The sequence below is a fragment of the Humulus lupulus genome, chromosome 5, assembly GCF_963169125.1.
Source record: "Humulus lupulus chromosome 5, drHumLupu1.1, whole genome shotgun sequence".
Classification (NCBI taxonomy): domain Eukaryota; kingdom Viridiplantae; phylum Streptophyta; class Magnoliopsida; order Rosales; family Cannabaceae; genus Humulus; species Humulus lupulus.
The window spans coordinates 204,205,525-204,227,701 of NC_084797.1; the positions used below are offsets into that span (position 1 = coordinate 204,205,525).

At 38.4% G+C, this 22,177-nt stretch overlaps 2 protein-coding genes across 2 annotated transcripts; both read left to right on the forward strand.

Annotated features, from left to right (window-relative positions):
* The first annotated feature begins 3,151 nt into the window (after positions 1 to 3,151).
* Positions 3,152 to 3,925, forward strand: LOC133779881 (uncharacterized). Its single transcript, XM_062219780.1, has one exon. It carries the CDS (start codon positions 3,152 to 3,154, stop codon positions 3,923 to 3,925), a length of 774 nt encoding a protein of 257 aa, XP_062075764.1.
* A 2,322-nt stretch (positions 3,926 to 6,247) lies between these two features.
* Positions 6,248 to 6,715, forward strand: LOC133779882 (uncharacterized). Its single transcript, XM_062219781.1, has one exon. It carries the CDS (start codon positions 6,248 to 6,250, stop codon positions 6,713 to 6,715), a length of 468 nt encoding a protein of 155 aa, XP_062075765.1.
* Positions 6,716 to 22,177: the final 15,462 nt, after the last annotated feature.

Genomic DNA, 22,177 nt, shown 5'->3' on the forward strand with positions numbered 1-22,177 from the left:
ACCAGCTGAATTCCATGCAAGACAAACCATGGCTATCTCTCAATTCTTTCAAAAACCAAATTCAGAACTTAACAAAACAGAGACCAATTCCTTACCTCAGTATAAACCTTGATATATGCTTGATTCCACACCCTTAAGCCCTGCACTAGCCTCAAAGAACTCAGTTCAGCTCCTCTTCCACTTTGCCTTCTAGGTTCTTAATTCTCCCTTTCCTTCTTGATCTTTCTAGCCTTCCAAGTCTTAACTTCAGTTATACTTAGCATAAAAGAATCGTACATATCCTTTTCCCTCAGCCAAAGACATCTATACCACTGCCAAAAGACCTTTTTAGCCTCCCTCAAATATCCTTTTCTAACTAAACCTCAAAGGTACACTTGTCTTTTACCTACTTTACAGTTTTACCACTTATCCAACAAAACCTGTTACTCTCTATGGTTACTAACAGTTACACAAGTTACCAAATCACCAGTTACCATTATCTAGCTTTCTAGGACCGTCTCGGCACGTGCATCACATTGGTATCACAACACCCACGTGGTACAATTCACACATCATAATTATCACATAATATAATTCACATAGTCATATAACATGCTTAAAATCATAATCATGCATCTTAATCATAATAATCACACATAATTCCCATCATGCCCTCCCGGCACACTAATCGAGGCCCTTAAGCCTTATTAGTGAATTTGGGTCGTTACAATTTTGCTGCCTTGCATAACCTAAAGATTTGGTGCTTGATTGGTTGGTTATAATCTGGTTTAATACAGGAATGTATTGAGGGGGGTTATAGACAATAGATATTAAGTTTTGGGAAAAACTTACTGGGTTTACGAAATCTATTAACTGTGACATAAATTGCTGACCCATTGCTGAGTCATTGCTGTAGCAACTGGAACGAACTGAGGGGAATTAACCATCCAAATCTATTTTTCTCATATCTGAAATCCACCCAGAATTATTTCATTTTAATCTCTGATTTTTAGTTTAATTACTTTGCTCATTTATATTTATTTTCAGAATTAATTACATAAATTTTCTCTTGATTTGGTTACTGAATTGTAAATTGTTATTAGTTGATATTGCATTATTTTTAGTTTAAAAGTCCCTGTGGAGACGAACTTTGATACTCTATCACTGTATTACTTATTGTCGACTGTGTATACTTGCGCATATTTTAATCGTTAGAAAATCCACAACAAGTTTTTGGCGCCATTGCCGGGGACTTTAAAATTAAATTCTGTTTTATCAACTATTTTACAGTTTATTTTCATTGTTTTTAACCTTGTTGGTTCGGGTTGTGCAAACTCAGGTACCTACAGTGTATGAACCAGCAAGAGGACAGTGAACTTGCTCCTATTGACCCCGAGATCGAACGAACTTTCAGAAAAAGGAGAAAGGATCAAAAGGCTAAAAGCCGAGGCACTATGGCTGAACGTGTTGATGATGAGGGGGATGGCCAGCAAGTTACTAATCCCATTGTTTTGGCGGATGACAGAACCAGAACAATACGGGAATACGCTGCCCCCATGTTTAATGAGCTAAATCCAGGCATTGTGAGGCCAGAAATACAAGCAACTCAATTCGAGCTCAAGCCAGTGATATTTCAAATGCTCCAAACCGTGGGGCAGTTTAGTGGGATGCCAACGGAGGATCCTCATCTCCACCTTCGTTCATTTTTGGAGGTGAGCGATTCCTTTAAGCTTCAAGGAGTGAGTGAAGAAGCATTAAGGCTGAAGCTATTTCCATTCTCATTAAGAGACCGAGCTAGATCATGGCTCAACACTTTTCCCCCTGATTCCGTCACAAATTGGAATGATGTTGCTGAAAAGTTTCTGCGCAAATATTTCCCTCCCACCAGAAATGCAAAATTTCTGAGTGAAATCATGTCATTCCAGCAGCTTGAAGATGAGTCCACTAGTGACGCGTGGGAAAGATTCAAAGAGCTTTTAAGAAAATGTCCACACCACAGTATCCCACATTGTATACAAATGGAGACATTCTACAATGGTCTCAATGCAGCCTCTCGAATGGTCTTGGACGCTTCAGCCAATGGAGCCATTCTTTCCAAGTCTTACAACGAAGCATTTGAGATTTTGGAAAGGATTGCAAGTAATAACTATCAATGGTCAAACACTAGATCTCCTACAAGTAGAAAGGTGGCGGGAGTTCTTGAAGTAGATGCATTAACGGCTCTAACAGCTCAAATGGCCTCAATGACCAACATCTTGAAGAATATGAGTTTGGGAGGAAATATTCAGCCAGCTGCTGCCATTCAAAGTGCAGAAGTATCGTGTGTGTATTGTGGGGATGGGCATACTTTTGAGAATTGCCCTTCAAATCCAGCCTCGGTTTGCTATGTGGGTAATCAGAATTTCAACCGCAACAACAACCCATATTCTAGCACTTACAATCCAGCGTGGAAGAATCATCCTAATCTGTCATGGGGAGGTCAAGGAGCAAGTTCAAGCACAGTACCAGCACAAGGAAGACAAGCATATCCACCAGGTTTTTCACAGCAGCCGAGACCTTCACAACAAGTTCAAAACACCCAGCCGAATTCTTTGGAGAATCTAATGAGGGAGTATATGGCTAAGAACGATGCAGTAATACAGAGCCAAGCAGCTTCTCTTCGTAATCTTGAGATGCAGCTTGGCCAGCTAGCCAATGAAATGAAAACTAGGCCGCAAGGATCTTTGCCTAGTGATACAGAAAACCCAAGGAGAGATGGGAAAGAACACTGTAAAGCTATTCAGTTGAGGAATGGTAAAAATCTGGGAAGTTCTGAGGAAATACAGGGTAGTGGAGAGCCCACTTCAATCCAAAGCGAAGGAGAAACAAGTAACAAACTGCCCAGGAAATTGCTGAAACTGGCCCAGTTGCTACAACAAAGGGTCAGCAACTTGCTCCAGTAAATTCTGGTCCTAAACCGCCCCTTCCATTTCCGCAGCGATTTCGCAAAAAACAATAGGATGGTCATTTCAGAAAGTTTTTGGATGTACTGAAGCAGCTGCATATTAATATCCCCTTGGTCGAAGCATTGGAGCAAATGCCAAATTATGTCAAGTTCTTAAAGGATATTTTGACAAAGAAAAGGTGATTGGGGGAATTTGAGACTGTAGCTCTCACAGAAGGATGTAGCGCGATGTTGAAAAGCAAGATCCCTCCTAAGTTAAAAGATCCTGGCAGTTTCACGATTCCGTGTTCTATTGGAGGTAGAGATGTTGGAAGAGCATTATGCGATTTGGGCGCTAGCATTAACCTTATGCCTATGTCAATCTTTAAAAAGTTGGGTATTGGTGAAGCACGACCCACGACTGTTACATTACAGCTTGCCGACAGATCCATGGCTCATCCAGAGGGCAAAATCGAGGATGTTCTAGTCCAAGTTGATAAGTTTATCTTTCCGCCCGACTTCATCATTCTAGACTATGAAGCGGATAGAGAAGTGCCTATAATATTGGGTCGGCCCTTTCTTGCTACAGGGCGTACTCTCATTGATGTACAGAACGGAGAACTTACTATGCGGGTGAATGACCAACAAGTCACTTTTAGTGTATTCAAAGCCATGAAGTTTCCGGATGAAGTTGAAGAATGCTCTAGAGTTGATGTTATTGACACTTTAGTGGCTGAAAGAATCAGTAGAAGTGTGGAAAAAGCTGCTATGGGGACCCAGATTTTTGTAGATGAGGAGGATTATAGTAGTGAGGAAGAGCAGATTATTACATGGGTGGATTCTTATCAACCAGTAAAGAAATTCAATAAAGTCTTTGAAGCTCTAAATCTGCCAGAAAAGCACTTCCAGCCACCCAAACCATCTGTTGAAGAACCACCCCAGCTGGAGTTAAAGCGACTGCCAAGTCATTTAAAGTATGTGTACTTGGGCGACAATGATACTTTGCTGAGGAGTCATTGCTGAGATTACTGAAGCAGCAGAAAAGGGCAATTGGATGGACAATGGCTGATATTCAAGGGATTAGTCCAGCGCTATGTATGCACAAGATCTTGCTGGAATCTGATTATACGCACTCTGTGGAGCAGCAAAGGAGGTTGAATCCAGTAATGAAGGACGTGGTTAGAAAAGAAGTCATTAAGTGGCTTGATTATGGGATAATCTATCCGATTTCTGATAGCACTTGGGTTAGTCCTGTCCAATGTGTTCCGAAGAAGGGGGGGTGTTATAGTAGTTACAAATGACAGCAACAAACTTATTCCTACTCGCACAGTTACTGGGTGGTGGGTTTGTATGGATTATAGAAAACTGAACAAAGCCACTAGAAAGGACCATTTCCCTTTGCCCTTCATCGACCAAATGTTGGACCGCTTGGCGGGTAAGGAGTTCTTTTGTTTTCTTGACGGGTATTTTGGGTATAATCAGATATCTATCGTGCCTAAAGACCAAGAGAAGACTACTTTCACCTGCCCATACGGCACATTCGCTTTTAGGAGGATGCCCTTTGGGTTATGTAATGCACCAGCCACATTTCAGCGGTGCATGATGGCTATTTTCTCGGATATGGCTTAGAGTATCTTGGAGATATTCATGGACGATTTCTCTGTCTATGGGGATTCTTTTGAAGTTTGCTTGGAGAACTTAGAAAAGGTCTTAAAGAGGTGTGAAGAAACCCATCTAGTGTTGAACTAGGAAAAATGTCATTCCATGGTGCAAGAGGGCATTGTATTGGGGCATAAAGTGTCTAGCAAGGGGATAGAGGTTGACAAGGCTAAACTGGAAGTTATTGAGAAACTACCAGCCCCTACCACGGTAAAAGGCATTAGAAGTTTCCTCGGCCATGCTGGCTTTTATAGGCGCTTTATAAAGGATTTTTCAAAGGTGTCCAAACCCTTAGCTTGCTGGAGCAAAATAGGCCTTTTGAGTTTACTGATGAATGTCAAGAGGCATTTTTGAGATTGAAGTCAGCCCTTGTTATAGCACCAGTGATCACAGCACCCGACTGGTCATTACCTTTTGAACTTATGTGTGACGCCAGTGACTTCGCGATTGGAGCTGTTCTTGGGCAGCGGAAGAACAAAAATTTTCATTATATTTACTATGCAAGCAAAACATTGGTGGATGCCCAGATTAATTACACTACAACTGAAAAAGAGCTGCTGGCCGTGATTTTCGCCTTTGAAAAATTTCGAGCCTATCTTGTGGGGACTAAGGTTATTGTGTACACGGACCACTCTGCTATCAAGTATTTGATAGCCAAAAAGGACTCTAAACCGAGGCTCATACGTTGGGTTTTGTTGCTGCAAGAGTTCGATTTGGAAATCCGAGACAGAAAAGGGACAGAAAATCAAGTGGCAGACCACTTATCAAGGCTGGAAACTAACACTCACAGCAGCAATTTAGAGGCAGAATTACAAATTCAAGACTCATTTCCTGATGAACAGCTGCTGGTTGTGGAGCAAGAATAGGTACCATGGTATGCAGACCTTGTAAACTTTTTAGTTGGGGGCGTACATCCACCAGATTTCAACAAACAGCAGCTAAAAAGATTCTTACATGATGCCAGATTTTATTTATGGGATGAGCCATACCTGTATAAGCAATTCCCAGACCATATAATGAGAAGATGTGTCTCAGCAAATGAAGTTTCCAGCATCCTAGAACACTGCCATTCAGCTCCTTATGGCGGTCATTTTGGTGGGCAGTGCACCACTGCCAAAGTATTTCAGTCAGGGTACTATTGGCCTTCTATCTTTAAGGACGCCCACGATTTTGTTCAAAGATGTGATCGCTGCCAGCGAGTGGGAAATATCTCAGCAAGGAATGAAATGCCACTTAATTGCATTTTGGAGGTGGAGTTGTTTGACATATGGCATTGACTTCATGGGGCCTTTCCCTCAATCTTTTGGGAACCTCTACATTTTGGTGGCTGTTGACTACGTGTCGAAATGGGTAGAAGCAGTGGCTAGCCCCAAAAATGATGCTAAGGTAGTGATGAAGTTTCTGCACAAGCATGTGTTTACAAGGTTTGGGACTCCAAGGGCTTTGATCAGTGATGAGGGAACCCACTTTGTAAACAAAATATTGGCTGCCTTGCTAGCCAAATACAGCATCAAACACAAGACAGCCACAGCCTATCACCCACAGAGCAACGGGCAAGCTGAAATCTCTAATAGAGAAATCAAGGGAATTCTTGAAAAAGTTATGAATCCCAGTAGGAAGGACTGGTCCCAATGATTAGATGATGCGCTTTGGGCATACAGGACAGCTTTTAAGACTCCTTTAGGCATGTCTCCTTATCGCCTAGTTTATGGGAAGGCGTGTCATCTTCCTGTAGAATTAGTACATAAGGCATTTTGGGCGTTGAAGAAGTTAAATTTGGATCTTGTAGTTGCTGGAGAAGCAAGAAAGCTGCAACTGAATGAACTGGACGAGATGCGGCTGTTTGCTTACGAAAATGCAAAGCTGTACAAAGAAAAGACGAAGAAATGGCATGACAGCAGGATCAAGGAAAGAGTATTTGAGAAAAATCAGCAAGTGTTACTGTTTAACTCCAGGTTGAAGCTGTTTCCTGGAAAGCTTAAGTCCCGTTGGTCTGGACCATTTACTGTGATGGAAGTGTATCCATTTGGAGCTGTTTTAATTCGAGAAGATCAGTCCGGGAGGGAGTTCACAGTTAACGGGCAGCGGTTAAAACACTATTGGGGAGGCGAGGTCAACCGAGAAAAGACCTCGATCTCCTTGACGGATGCTTAAGCAAATTGTAACTTGGGGTGCCTTACAAAAAGAAAAGAGAGGAAAGAACATAATTGAAAATCAGAAAAATGCGGAAAGAAAAATTCAATGGCACCCCATATAAAAAAAAAAAAGAGAAAATAAAAAAAAGTATATATATATTAAATAGGAATAAATTTTTCGGTGGAACTCTGAAAGGTGTGTTTCTGTGCAGGTTAATTCTGGGACGGTTTCTAAGGAACTGGGCGAAAATTGAGGCTGGGAAGCAGAATTAAGTTTGGGGTGGAAAGTGTTGCCCAGTTGCTATAGCAACCACTCAGCAATTCTGGGCAGCAACTCAATGAGTCTGGGTCCAAAATAGAAGTATCGGGGTTTCATCGAGGCTGGTTGGTCCGTAAAGTGAGAAACTGGCACGTGCTGAATAAAGGATTAAATGATTAAGGAATTAAAGGTGCAATCATTGGGTGCATTTCAATTGTTTTCGGACCAAAAAGCTGTCAAAATTTTGGATTTTTGTGGACCCAGCAGCCCGTGGACTTTATACAAAGAAATAAAGAAAGGGTCCATTTTACCCTATATTATATTGGGCTCCCAAGAATTATTCAACTGGGCCCCCTTGCAACAAACCCTATTCGTATCAGTTATTTTAGATGTACTGAATATATATATATTTATCTAAAAGAAACGAAAAAAAAAAAACATATCAGTTACTTTTCCTTTTATTATATATATATTTGTATTTCATTTTTTTATATATTACTTTTATTAAATACATTAGTTTATTACCTTTAATATATATATATATACTCAGTACATCCTCACCACATTCCCAACAGCCTTCGTCGACCACAGCCCCTGAAACCCCAACCACAGAAATCCCTCCGCCGCCACTCACGACCCATCTTCGTCGAGCCACCGACCTCTGCAAACCACCTCCGAACCCATCGAAACCATCCCAACAGCCACCGACCATACATCCCCCACAACCCGACAACTAACCCACGGCCACTTTCGGCAAACCAGGCGGACCCAGCTCAGTAATTGAACCGCCTCTTCCCCTCGCACCGACCCCAGGCGGCCCTTCCAGTGATCCCGAGAGTCCCTGCCTCCATTGTGGTCAAACAAGACCCACGCCTACGGCAACCCTGCTCCGTGTATCCTAGCCGTGCCTGCCTCTACTCCGCCAAGGCATTCTCGGCTCAGTGCATTCATTTGGGGTAATATTCCTTTGTTCAGAATATCCACTTGTGGCTATTGTTGCTCTTATTGGGGGTTTGGGTTTTCTCCATTGGTGTAATGTTCTGTGCTGCCTCTCTGTTGCTGTCGTCCATTTGGGCACTCTCCAGATTTCAACCATGCCGAGAACCAAGAGAGTGGCACATAAAGCGAAGAAGAAACCCTTCCATGAGGTGCAGAAATTCTACTGTCCCACGGCCGAGGCTAAATACAACAACCAAGTGGTTAGTCGGGGTCTGTATATTGAGAGAGGTTTGGTGGCCGAACAAGCTGGACTAGATGAGTTACCTGAGTGGTTACATACCACAATCAGTGATAGGCGTTGGGAGAATTTTGTGATACAGCCCGAGCCCGCAGTAACCGAGATTGTCCGAGAGTTCTATGCGAACTTTATGTCTCAAGAGTGGCCCACTACGGTCATAGTTCGTGAAGTTGAAGTCCAGTTCAGTGCTGCAGTAATTAACAGCTTATTTGAACTAGAATCCGTTGAGTGTTCGTTTACCCCATGCCGAGGGGAGGTGACAGGGGACGCACTCATAGAAGTTATGGAAACAATAGCTCAGCATGATTCTACCTGGGATGTGGATGAACACGGCAACTTACGTTTTCGGAGGACGGAATTGGAGCATGATCTTAAGTGTCTGTACTCATTTGTTCAGACCACTCTCTGCCCTACTTCACATGATTCTACGGTGAGCAAGGCTCGCGCCTTCATGCTCTATTGCCTGCAAAAGGGACTCCAAGTAGATGTCGGGACAGTGTTAGCTCAAGAGATCTTTGAGTGTTCCCAGCGCGGAAAAGGGAAATTGTTTCTGCCTGCTACCATCACCGCTCTTTGCCGTGCTGCTGGAGTCCCTGTTTGGCCCGAGGAGGGTTTGTTACATCCCAGAGCAGCTGTCAGTTTTGGCCCATCTCGAGCCACAAAGAACCCCCGCGCCTCTGCCTCTTCATCGGCACCTGCTGTCCCGGTCGACGATGCTCTTTTGGAGCGGTTCACTCAGTTTGAAGTGATGCAACAACAAATGCATCACAGGCAGGAAGAGCTTTGTGGCCGTATGCACTCTTTTTGGCAGTATGAGCAGCAGCGTGATGGCGTCATGGAGCGGACCTTCAAAAAGCTCACTCCGAGAATTGTTCCTCAATTTCCACTGTTCCCGCAGCAAATTCTTGATCCATGGACTACACATTCAGCACCTGCGCCTAATCCGGATGTTCCTCATGAGGACTCCGAGTAAAGGGGGTCTCCTTATCCTATTCACTTTTTTTTAATTCCTGTTATGTGTTTGTGTTCTTATGTTAGTTTTTATATATGTTTTTGTAGGAAATAACTTATACATGATCTTTATTTATTTTCATGTATATCTGATATTAAACAAATTAATACGAGATAGCATAAAACATGTTTCTAAATTGAATTCAAAGAGAAACAAACAAGATAATACTTACAGTATACGCAGCGGAATTAAGAGTCCTTCCTTCAGTTTCTCTAACTCTTGTATCCTTTCTGTCGCAGAGTATTATCAAGAAACTGAACCGATCTTCTATTTTCTTCACGATCTTCCAATGTATCCTTAGAACCACCTAGACTAGTGTGGGCAATTCTCAACACATGAGATAGATATAGAGAGAAGAAGAGAAAATACAAAGAGGCTTAGAAAAGGACTTGTGTTTAGAGAGAATATAAAACTATCAGAAAATCTGACTTATCAAAAACCCTTGTTTTGACTTCTCTATAAGCACTCCTTTTATAGACTCAATTAGGCCATATAATTTAATTAAAAAATCAATAAAATAACAGCCATTTTGAAGCCCTAGGTCGAAATTATCATGGGCTATAGGCCCGTGAAATTTCCCATTTGATTATAAGCCCATTGGACTTAAAATCAAGGCCTGTATTATTTTCTATTGATTTAATTAATTAAATAATTATTTAAATCCTTTATCAAATTAATTATTTATAATTTGAACCTTGATTTAAATTTATTTATTAATTTAGATACCAATTTATCTTAATTAATAAATCTGCCATAATTTCTCTTTTCTTCTCAAAATTACACAACTCTGTGAAACTATCCAAAATTGACCTGGTCAACTTTGATAATTCTAATTGATGATTAAATCAATTAATTGAGACTATCTAGATGATTTTATCCAAGGTACAATGGGGACCATGGGCCTATGAAATCAAGCTCCAATAAGTTATCATAAATCTAACAAATAAATTTACTAACTTATTAATTCCTCGTGACTCCACTATAGACTTGGAATTGCACTCTTGAATTCATAGAACGCTCTATAACAAATATAGATACGCTATTAATTATCCATTGTTACAACCATAATTGTCACTCAATCCTCTATAGACGGTCTACAATGAGATAGGACTAAAATACCGTTTTACCCCTCATTGTATTTTATCCTTAAAACACTTAGTTCCTTGTAAATGATATTTCAGTAAACTAATTTAATTACTGAAATGAGATCTCTATCATTTAACACCTTGAACCAAACTAAAAGGAAACCATCGTTTCACTTCTTCATCAGAAGCTATAGATGTTCATATCTATGATTAACACTCCCACTCAATTATACTACCGAGTTCCCAAGATGTAAGTATGGGCTAGTCCGTAGGGTAAGCTGGTAACGAACAAGTCAAAGAACTCAAATAATACAATCAGTTAGAATACTAACCACTCAGAATTGAGATTGAATTGACCTATGGTCAACTATATGATATGACTAGAATAGATAATAACGGTATGTTTACTTATCTTATCAACTGTCAATATCGGTCCTGTCCGATGTAACAAATACATCCGATCTTATCTACTTTGCTAATGTTCTGGAAAGAACATAACACTGTAATGTGTAAGTAGATCATATCGTAGATTGGCAAGTCAGTGTAAATCCGGTGCACTGACTAATCTTAGGACTAACTTATTTTTGAACATATAATCATATTTATATTCCACTGTGATTACGTCACTATAAATAAGATTAGCTATATGCTCGGGATTTAATAGAAGTTTATATTAAACAAATAATCATGAAAATAAAACATGTGAGCAAAGTGATTGACCAAGTCAAAAAATGATTTCTATTCTTTTATTGATAATAAAAATGAGATTACAAAGAATTTGGGTTTTAATTAGGGCATAAAACCCCAACAAACTCCCACTTGCACTAATTGAAACTAATGCCTTAATTCTACTAATCCCATCTCCTTGATATGCTTATCAAATGTAGCTTCTGGTAGTGTCTTTGTAAACGGATCCGCAAGATTGTCTTCAGTTGCAATCTTCATAACCTTCACATCTCCCCTGGCCACATATTCTCGAATAATGTGATACTTCCTTTCTATATGCTTACTCCTCTTGTGACTTCGAGGTTCTTTTGAGTTGGCTATCGCTCCTGTATTGTCACAAAACAACACAAGCGGTTTATCCATTTCTGGAATAACACCAAGATCCGAATAGAACTTCTTTAGCCAGACTATTTCCTTAGCTGCTTCTGACGCGACTATGTACTCAGCCTCCATGGTGGAATCTGAGATTGCAGACTGCTTTACGCTTCTCCAAATCACAGCTCCACCCCCAAGAGTAAACACCATTCCAGAAGTAGACTTTCTGTCATCGACATCAGTCTGAAAATCTGAATCGGTGTAGCCTACAGGGTTTAGAACACCACCCTTGTAGACTAACATATAATCCCTAGTCCGTCTCAAATACTTCAGGATATGCTTAACTGCTATCCAATGTTCCGGTCCTGGGTTTGACTGATACCTGCTCACTACTCCCACTGCATAGCAGATATCTGGTCTAGTACACAACATGGCATACATCAGACTTCCAACTGCAGATGCGTAAGGAACTTTTCTCATTGCATCTTCCTCTTCAGGAGTCTGGGGAGACTGCTTCTTTGAAAGATGAATTCCATGGCGGGACGGTAGACGCCCTTTCTTTGAATTTGTCATTGAGAAACGTTCAAGCACTTTATCAATGTAAGCTGCTTGAGATAGAGCTAAAAGTTTGTTCTTACTATCCCTGATGATCTGGATACCTAGAACATAACTTGCTTCACCCAAATCCTTCATCTGGAATTGAGTGCTCAGCCAATTCTTCACATCTGATAATTTCTTAACATTGTTTCCAATGAGTAAGATATCATCTACATAAAGAACCAGGAATACCACTATTTGATTTGCCTTTAGTTGGTAAACACAGGGCTCATCAATATTTTGTTCAAAGCCATAGGTTTTGATTATTTCATCAAACCTAAGATTCCAGGAACGAGAAGCTTGCTTAAGTCCATAGATGGACCTATTTAACTTACAAACTTTTCCTTCTTGTCCAGATACTTTAAATCCTTCTGGCTGATCCATATAAATGACCTCGTCAAGCTTTCCATTAAGAAAAGCTGTCTTGACGTCCATTTGCCAAATCTCATAGTCGAGAGCGGCTGCTATGGATAGGAGGATGCGAATGGATTTGAGCATGGCTACCGGACTAAAAGTTTCCTCATAGTCCACGCCTTCTCTTTGGGTATAACCCTTTGCCACTAATCGAGCTTTATAAGTCTCGATATTTCCATCAACACCTCGTTTCTTCTTGTAGATCCACTTGCACCCAATGGCCCTAAAGTCACTAGGTGCTTCCACAAGATCCCAGACGGAATTTGAGTACACAGACTCCATTTCCTGTTTCATGGCTTCAAGCCATAGTTCCTTTTTAGGGCTAGCCATTGCCTGTTTGAAAGACAATGGATCATCATCACTAGTGTCACCAACAACCATATTGGTTTCACCATCCAAACCATAGCGAACTGGGTTTCTAGAAACCCTCCCACTACGACGAGGCTCCGTGACTGTTTGCTCAGGAACAGTGGTACTTTCTTCATTTAAATCGACTTGCGTCGATTGTACATGAAGAGTGGGAATTTCATCATCAACACGCGTTGATGACGATGGAACATTGGTTGGAGTCAATTCTTTAACCATCTCCTCTAAAAACTACTTTGCTGCGAGGTTTAAAGTTCTCGACATAGTCATTTTCCAGAAAAGTAGCATTTGTAGAAGTAAACACTTTCTTTTCTGAATGACTGTAGAAAAGTCCACCCCGAGTACCTTTAGGATAGCCAACAAACATGCAAACTTCAGTTCGCGGTTCTAGCTTTCCCTCCTTTTTCCTCAGGACGTGAGCGGGACACCCCCAGATTCTATAATGGCATAAACTAGGTTCACGACCATTCCAGCGTTCTAAAGGTGTTTTGGGGATTGATTTTGACGGCACGACATTGAGAATGTCATTTGCGGTTTCAATTGCATATCCCCATAACAAAGTTGGTAGAGTTTAGTAACTAAGCATGCATCTAACCATTTCCAATAAAGTTCTATTTCGGCGTTCCGCTACACCATTTTTTTTTTTGCAGAGTACCTAGGGCAGTAAGTTGTGATAAAATCCCAAGTTCAGTTAAATGATCTTGGAACTGCATATCCAAATATTCTCCACCCCTATCAGATCGCAAGATCTTTAACCTTTTACCTAATTGGTTCTGAGCCATTGCTAGGAATTCCTGAAACTTTGAAAATGTTTCTGATTTCCTATGCATTAGGTAAAGACATGAGTATCTAGAGTAATCATCAATGAAAGTGACGAAATACTCAAAACCACCCCTGGCTTGTATATTCAAAGGTCCACAAACATCTGAATGCACAAGACCAAGTGGTTCTTTGGCCCTATCACCCTTTGCAGAGAATGGACGCTTGGTCAGTTTGCCTTCTAGACAAGATTCACAGACAGGTAATTCACCTAAGGTGAGTTCCCTCAAAGGTCCGTCCTTTGTAAGTCTTTGAATCCTATCATAGCCAATGTGACCTAGTCTCAAGTGCCATAAATACGTCATATTATTGTTATCGGTCTTTTGACGTTTATTGGTCCTAGGTTTAGCTACTTTGAATAAATCATTATTAAGAGCGAGGGGTTCATTAGGTCGCAGAATATAAAGCCCGTTTTCCAAACATGCAATACACAATTGTGATCCATTGAAAGAAATAGATATATTAAAACTTGTGAAAGTCATAACAAATCGTTCTAATTGCAACATGGAAACTGAAATTAAATTTCTACTAAAATCCGGAATAAAAAATACATCTTTTAAAATTAAAAATTTATTTCCGAACTTCAGACGAGCTCTTCCTCTAGCTTGGACGGCAATGAACGCTCCCTTCCCAACTCTAAGCTTTAAGTCGCCTTCGTTCACTTCCTCCCACGATTCAAGAAGCTGTAAAGAGTTACAAACATGGTTAGTAGATCCAGAATCAATAATCCAAACGGAGTTATCATTTTCTAAAACACATGTTTCTAAGATAAATGAACTATAATCATTACCTTTGTTTTTATCTGCTAGAAACTTGGGGCAATCTTGTTTCCAATGCCCCTTTTCTTTGCAATGAAAACATTTACCTTTACCTTTCTTGTTTTTCTTATTTTTCCCCTTAGGCGTCTGTGCACTTGGTTGTGCACTCACCTTTGCAGCTTTTGCAGGCTTGGGGTTATTGTTTTTCCCACCTTTCCTCTTGTTTCCAGCTTTTGAAGATGAAGCTTGGTTAGCTTCAGCCTTAGCTGGATCAGAAGCAGTAGTAGTAGTTGTCTTCTTTTCTCCTCCCTTACTAGGTCCACCCATAATAGACTCAAAAGTTTGAAGCTCATTCATGAGCTGCGTCAGACCATAGTTGAGTTTATTCAACACATAGTTGGTGGTGAATGGAAGGAAAGCTGGAGAAAGACTGTTGAGGATTAAGCCAACTTGAGTTTCCTCATCTATTATGGCTCCGTGCAGTTCAGCTTCCTGAAAGTAGTTTGTCATCTTGATCAGGTGATCACGAACATGTTGAGAAGGTGCCATTCGAGCATTGGCATATTTCTTGGTGGCCTCAAAACGAGTCTGCGCTGACTTGGCACCAAACATGTCTTGGAGCTAATCCATGATTTCGTAGGCTGTCTCGACATTCTCCATCTTTGTCTTGAGAGTGTCGACCATACTAGTCAACATGTAGTACCGCGCCTTGTTGTTAGCCGCCTGCCAACGCTCATACTTGTCCCTCACAGACTTGGTAGCTCCTTCAGCTGGAACTTCCGGGGATTCCTCAGTCATGACGAACTTGGAGTTGTCACCTATCAACACAATGTTGATGTTTTGCTTCCATTTAAGGAAGTTTTCTCCAGTGAGTTTCTCCATCGAAAGTTGAGAAAGGATGGGAGTAGACACAGCCATAACTCAAAACTACAAAGTATCAATAAAATAGAAATCAATCACATTTGCTCAATAAAACTTCTATTCACACAAATTTTAAGAAATAGCACAGCATATACCAAAAATATGTAAGATATGAGAAAAAATACCAAAAACAATCATATCTCTATTTCTTTAGGTTTTTAACTAATCTATGATATCCTTGTCCCGGTTGGCGAGAGTCAAAAATACCACTAGTTAAATAGAGTTGTAAACTCATTTAATAATGGTCACCATTATTAACAACCTACTATTCAATCAAAATAAGAAAACAAAATCTCTTATTTTATGAGCTAGACCCACGGTTTCAATAATCATAGATTTAGTCCTAGTAGTCACCGTAGGGGTGAGTCTAGTAGAATTTGACCTATAATTATCTATCTTTCGAAATCTAACCTTGTCAAAATAACTAATGAACACCTTCCGTAGGGGGACGAATCAAAGCGCCTCGAGGCCCCATTAAGCTATTGACTATGTTAAACCAACAGTGGAGATCGAATAAAATTCTTAAAATAAGCTCATTATAAAATTAAAAATAGTATTTTTATTATTTATTTTTAGAAAATTAATGACTATGGTTTTCCAAAAAAAAATTAAACAGATTAAAATTTTTAAAACCAAAGTCCTATAATTTCTTATTAATTCTAAAGTGTCACATTGAAACAAATTCAATTAATTTAGAATTAATTTGTTGCTAATCAATATTTAGGTTTAACTAATATAATGAACCTATACAATTAAGTCCAACTCAGGTAAATGGGCCTTAACAATTGGGCTTGTATGGAGGAGGGCTGGGTCCAGTATGTCGTTCCCACTACAAAGGCCCCCTATCTTCCATACAAGGTCCAAAAGACAGGAATTTAAACCTTCGTTTTATTAATTGTTATTAATTGATTAGGCTCACTATAGTCATGCAAAGCAAATGGGCCTTCACAAGTGGAATCACCCACAAGAGAGGAATTTAAACTTTACATTTTCTAATGGGCCCAAATAAAACCTATCATTTTATGAATATTTTATTTGGCAAAATACCATATATCTAACAAACATATGGGCCACTATATGCATCTAAGCCCAATTGCAAAAAATACCACATATAGTGCAAACAGACATGTTATAATTGGATGGGCCTAATCATGTTACTATATGAGCAATTCTATGAATTTATGCAAAAATACCACAATTTATTTCATTTGCAAAAATACCACAATTAATTATCTAGAATTTATCAAAAAAAAAATTCAAATTAATTAAATTTTTACAAAAAAATAAGTCAATTTAAATGAAATTTATCAACAATTAACAATAGTTAATTTAAATTTCATTTATCAACAATAACTTGGTTTTAGGTTAATTTGAAAAAAAAATATTAATTTAATTTAAATAGGATTTATCAACAATTAACCAAAGTTAATTTAAATCCCATTAAAAAAATATATATTAATTGGCTGAATAAAAAAAAAAAGATATTTTTCAAAATTTAACCAATTTTAAATTTTAAAATCAATATCTTAATTATTTTTCAAAATATCTTGTGTTGTTATAACTATTATCTAATATTTTAACCATTTAAAAAAAAATACAAATAGTTATAACAAGCCTAAAATATTCAAATAGTTAAACAAATTCAAATATCCATAAAAATATCTAACTAACAATATTAAATTTTAAATAATTTAAATATTAAAAACTATAGAATAAAAAGATATTTATATTTTCAAATAAAGATTTAATAAAAATATCAAGAATTTAAATGAAAATATCTTAAATATCTGATATCATAATTCTAATATTTTAATATATTAAAAGATTTAAAATTAAGTTGTTAGTCTAATTTTAAATTTGAATTTGATTCTTTGTAGAAAATATCTAATTATTAAAATCAACTAACAAAAATATCTTTATTTAAAAAAATTTAAATGATAAAACAATAAAGATATTTTTAGTTTTGATTTTAAATAATTTATTTCTACAAATTTTAATTTTCTTAAAAAAAAAAACGCAATGAACAGTACCGTCCGTACGGTCACTGTTCATTGCTGGCTGCTGGGCGTGCGCGCGCGTGCGTGCGCTGGTGCGCATGGTGTGCGCGCGCGCATGGGTGCCAGGCCAAATTTGTTTCAAAAAAAAAATTTTGAGCAATTTTTTAAACCAAAACCATTTTCTAATTAATTTTTACCATGTTTTACACAAAATAAAGCATATATAAAAATTAATAACATAGAAAATACAACAAAATAACCTAAAAATTGCTAAAATTCACATAAAATCAATATGTTCATAAAAACATGAAAAACCATCCAGGATCTTTATTTCCTACCAGTTGTAGGAAATAACTTATACAGGATCTTTATTTATTTTCATGTATATCTGATATTAAACAAATTAATACGAGATAGCCTAAAACATGTTTCTAAATTGAATTCAAAGAGAAACAAACAATATAATACTTACAGTATACGCAGCGGAATTAAGAGTCCTTCCTTCAGTTTCTCTAACTCTTGTATCCTTTCTGTCGCAGAGTATTATCAAGAAACTGAACCGATCTTCTATTTTCTTCACGATCTTCCAATGTATCCTTAGAACCACCTAGACTAGTGTGGGCAATTCTCAACACATGAGATAGATATAGAGAGAAGAAGAGAAAATACAAAGAGGCTTAGAAAATGACTTGTGTTTAGAGAGAATATAAAACTATCAGAAAATCTGACTTATCAAAAACCTTTGTTTTGACTTCTCTATAAGCACTCCTTTTATAGACTCAATTAGGCCATATAATTTAATTAAAAAATCAATAAAATAACAGCCATTTTGAAACCCTAGGTCGAAATTATCATGGGCTATAGGCCCGTGAAATTTCCCATTTGATTATAAGCCCATTGGACTTAAAATCAAGGCCTGTATTATTTTCTATTGATTTAATTAATTAAATAATTATTTAAATCCTTTATCAAATTAATTATTTATAATTTGAACCTTGATTTAAATTTATTTATTAATTTAGATACCAATTTATCTTAATTAATAAATCTGCCATAATTTCTCTTTTCTTCTCAAAATTACACAACTCTGTGAAACTATCCAAAATTGACCTGGTCAACTTTGATAATTCTAATTGATGATTAAATCAATTAATTGAGACTATCTAGATGATTTTATCCAAGGTACAATGGGGACCATGGGCCTATGAAATCAAGCTCCAATAAGTTATCATAAATCTAACAAATAAATTTACTAACTTATTAATTCCTCGTGACTCCACTATAGACTTGGAATTGCACTCTTGAATTCATAGAACGCTCTATAACAAATATAGATACGCTATTAATTATCCATTGTTACAACCATAATTGTCACTCAATCCTCTATAGACGGTCTACAATGAGATAGGACTAAAATACCGTTTTACCCCTCATTGTATTTTATCCTTAAAACACTTAGTTCCTTGTAAATGATATTTCAGTAAACTAATTTAATTACTGAAATGAGATCTCTATCATTTAACACCTTGAACCAAACTAAAAGGAAACCATCGTTTCACTTCTTCATCAGAAGCTATAGATGTTCATATCTATGATTAACACTCCCACTCAATTATACTACCGAGTTCCCAAGATGTAAGTATGGGCTAGTCCGTAGGGTAAGCTGGTAACGAACAAGTCAAAGAACTCAAATAATACAATCAGTTAGAATACTAACCACTCAGAATTGAGATTGAATTGACCTATGGTCAACTATATGATATGACTAGAATAGATAATAACGGTATGTTTACTTATCTTATCAACTGTCAATATCGGTCCTGTCCGATGTAACAAATACATCCGATCTTATCTACTTTGCTAATGTTCTGGAAAGAACATAACACTGTAATGTGTAAGTAGATCATATCGTAGATTGGCAAGTCAGTGTAAATCCGGTGCACTGACTAATCTTAGGACTAACTTATTTTTGAACATATAATCATATTTATATTCCACTGTGATTACGTCACTATAAATAAGATTAGCTATATGCTCGGGATTTAATAGAAGTTTATATTAAACAAATAATCATGAAAATAAAACATGTGAGCAAAGTGATTGACCAAGTCAAAAAATGATTTCTATTCTTTTATTGATAATAAAAATGAGATTACAAAGAATTTGGGTTTTAATTAGGGCATAAAACCCCAACAAACTCCCACTTGCACTAATTGAAACTAATGCCTTAATTATACTAATCCCATCTCCTTGATATGCTTATCAAATGTAGCTTCTGGTAGTGTCTTTGTAAACGGATCCGCAAGATTGTCTTCAGTTGCAATCTTCATAACCTTCACATCTCCCCTGGCCACATATTCTCGAATAATGTGATACTTCCTTTCTATATGCTTACTCCTCTTGTGACTTCGAGGTTCTTTTGAGTTGGCTATCGCTCCTGTATTGTCACAAAACAACACAAGCGGTTTATCCATTTCTGGAATAACACCAAGATCCGAATAGAACTTCTTTAGCCAGACTATTTCCTTAGCTGCTTCTGACGCGACTATGTACTCAGCCTCCATGGTGGAATCTGAGATTGCAGACTGCTTTACGCTTCTCCAAATCACAGCTCCACCCCCAAGAGTAAACACCATTCCAGAAGTAGACTTTCTGTCATCGACATCAGTCTGAAAATCTGAATCGGTGTAGCCTACAGGGTTTAGAACACCACCCTTGTAGACTAACATATAATCCCTAGTCCGTCTCAAATACTTCAGGATATGCTTAACTGCTATCCAATGTTCCGGTCCTGGGTTTGACTGATACCTGCTCACTACTCCCACTGCATAGCAGATATCTGGTCTAGTACACAACATGGCATACATCAGACTTCCAACTGCAGATGCGTAAGGAACTTTTCTCATTGCATCTTCCTCTTCAGGAGTCTGGGGAGACTGCTTCTTTGAAAGATGAATTCCATGGCGGGACGGTAGACGCCCTTTCTTTGAATTTGTCATTGAGAAACGTTCAAGCACTTTATCAATGTAAGCTGCTTGAGATAGAGCTAAAAGTTTGTTCTTACTATCCCTGATGATCTGGATACCTAGAACATAACTTGCTTCACCCAAATCCTTCATCTGGAATTGAGTGCTCAGCCAATTCTTCACATCTGATAATTTCTTAACATTGTTTCCAATGAGTAAGATATCATCTACATAAAGAACCAGGAATACCACTATTTGATTTGCCTTTAGTTGGTAAACACAGGGCTCATCAATATTTTGTTCAAAGCCATAGGTTTTGATTATTTCATCAAACCTAAGATTCCAGGAACGAGAAGCTTGCTTAAGTCCATAGATGGACCTATTTAACTTACAAACTTTTCCTTCTTGTCCAGATACTTTAAATCCTTCTGGCTGATCCATATAAATGACCTCGTCAAGCTTTCCATTAAGAAAAGCTGTCTTGACGTCCATTTGCCAAATCTCATAGTCGAGAGCGGCTGCTATGGATAGGAGGATGCGAATGGATTTGAGCATGGCTACCGGACTAAAAGTTTCCTCATAGTCCACGCCTTCTCTTTGGGTATAACCCTTTGCCACTAATCGAGCTTTATAAGTCTCGATATTTCCATCAACACCTCGTTTCTTCTTGTAGATCCACTTGCACCCAATGGCCCTAAAGTCACTAGGTGCTTCCACAAGATCCCAGACGGAATTTGAGTACACAGACTCCATTTCCTGTTTCATGGCTTCAAGCCATAGTTCCTTTTTAGGGCTAGCCATTGCCTGTTTGAAAGACAATGGATCATCATCACTAGTGTCACCAACAACCATATTGGTTTCACCATCCAAACCATAGCGAACTGGGTTTCTAGAAACCCTCCCACTACGACGAGGCTCCGTGACTGTTTGCTCAGGTACAGTGGTACTTTCTTCATTTAAATCGACTTGCGTCGATTGTACATGAAGAGTGGGAATTTCATCATCAACACGCGTTGATGACGATGGAACATTGGTTGGAGTCAATTCTTTAACCATCTCCTCTAAAAACTACTTTGCTGCGAGGTTTAAAGTTCTCGACATAGTCATTTTCCAGAAAAGTAGCATTTGTAGAAGTAAACACTTTCTTTTCTGAATGACTGTAGAAAAGTCCACCCCGAGTACCTTTAGGATAGCCAACAAACATGCAAACTTCAGTTCGCGGTTCTAGCTTTCCCTCCTTTTTCCTCAGGACGTGAGCGGGACACCCCCAGATTCTATAATGGCATAAACTAGGTTCACGACCATTCCAGCGTTCTAAAGGTGTTTTGGGGATTGATTTTGACGGCACGACATTGAGAATGTCATTTGCGGTTTCAATTGCATATCCCCATAACAAAGTTGGTAGAGTTTAGTAACTAAGCATGCATCTAACCATTTCCAATAAAGTTCTATTTCGGCGTTCCGCTACACCATTTTTTTTTTTTGCAGAGTACCTAGGGCAGTAAGTTGTGATAAAATCCCAAGTTCAGTTAAATGATCTTGGAACTGCATATCCAAATATTCTCCACCCCTATCAGATCGCAAGATCTTTAACCTTTTACCTAATTGGTTCTGAGCCATTGCTAGGAATTCCTGAAACTTTGAAAATGTTTCTGATTTCCTATGCATTAGGTAAAGACATGAGTATCTAGAGTAATCATCAATGAAAGTGACGAAATACTCAAAACCACCCCTGGCTTGTATATTCAAAGGTCCACAAACATCTGAATGCACAAGACCAAGTGGTTCTTTGGCCCTATCACCCTTTGCAGAGAATGGACGCTTGGTCAGTTTGCCTTCTAGACAAGATTCACAGACAGGTAATTCACCTAAGGTGAGTTCCCTCAAAGGTCCGTCCTTTGTAAGTCTTTGAATCCTATCATAGCCAATGTGACCTAGTCTCAAGTGCCATAAATACGTCATATTATTGTTATCGGTCTTTTGACGTTTATTGGTCCTAGGTTTAGCTA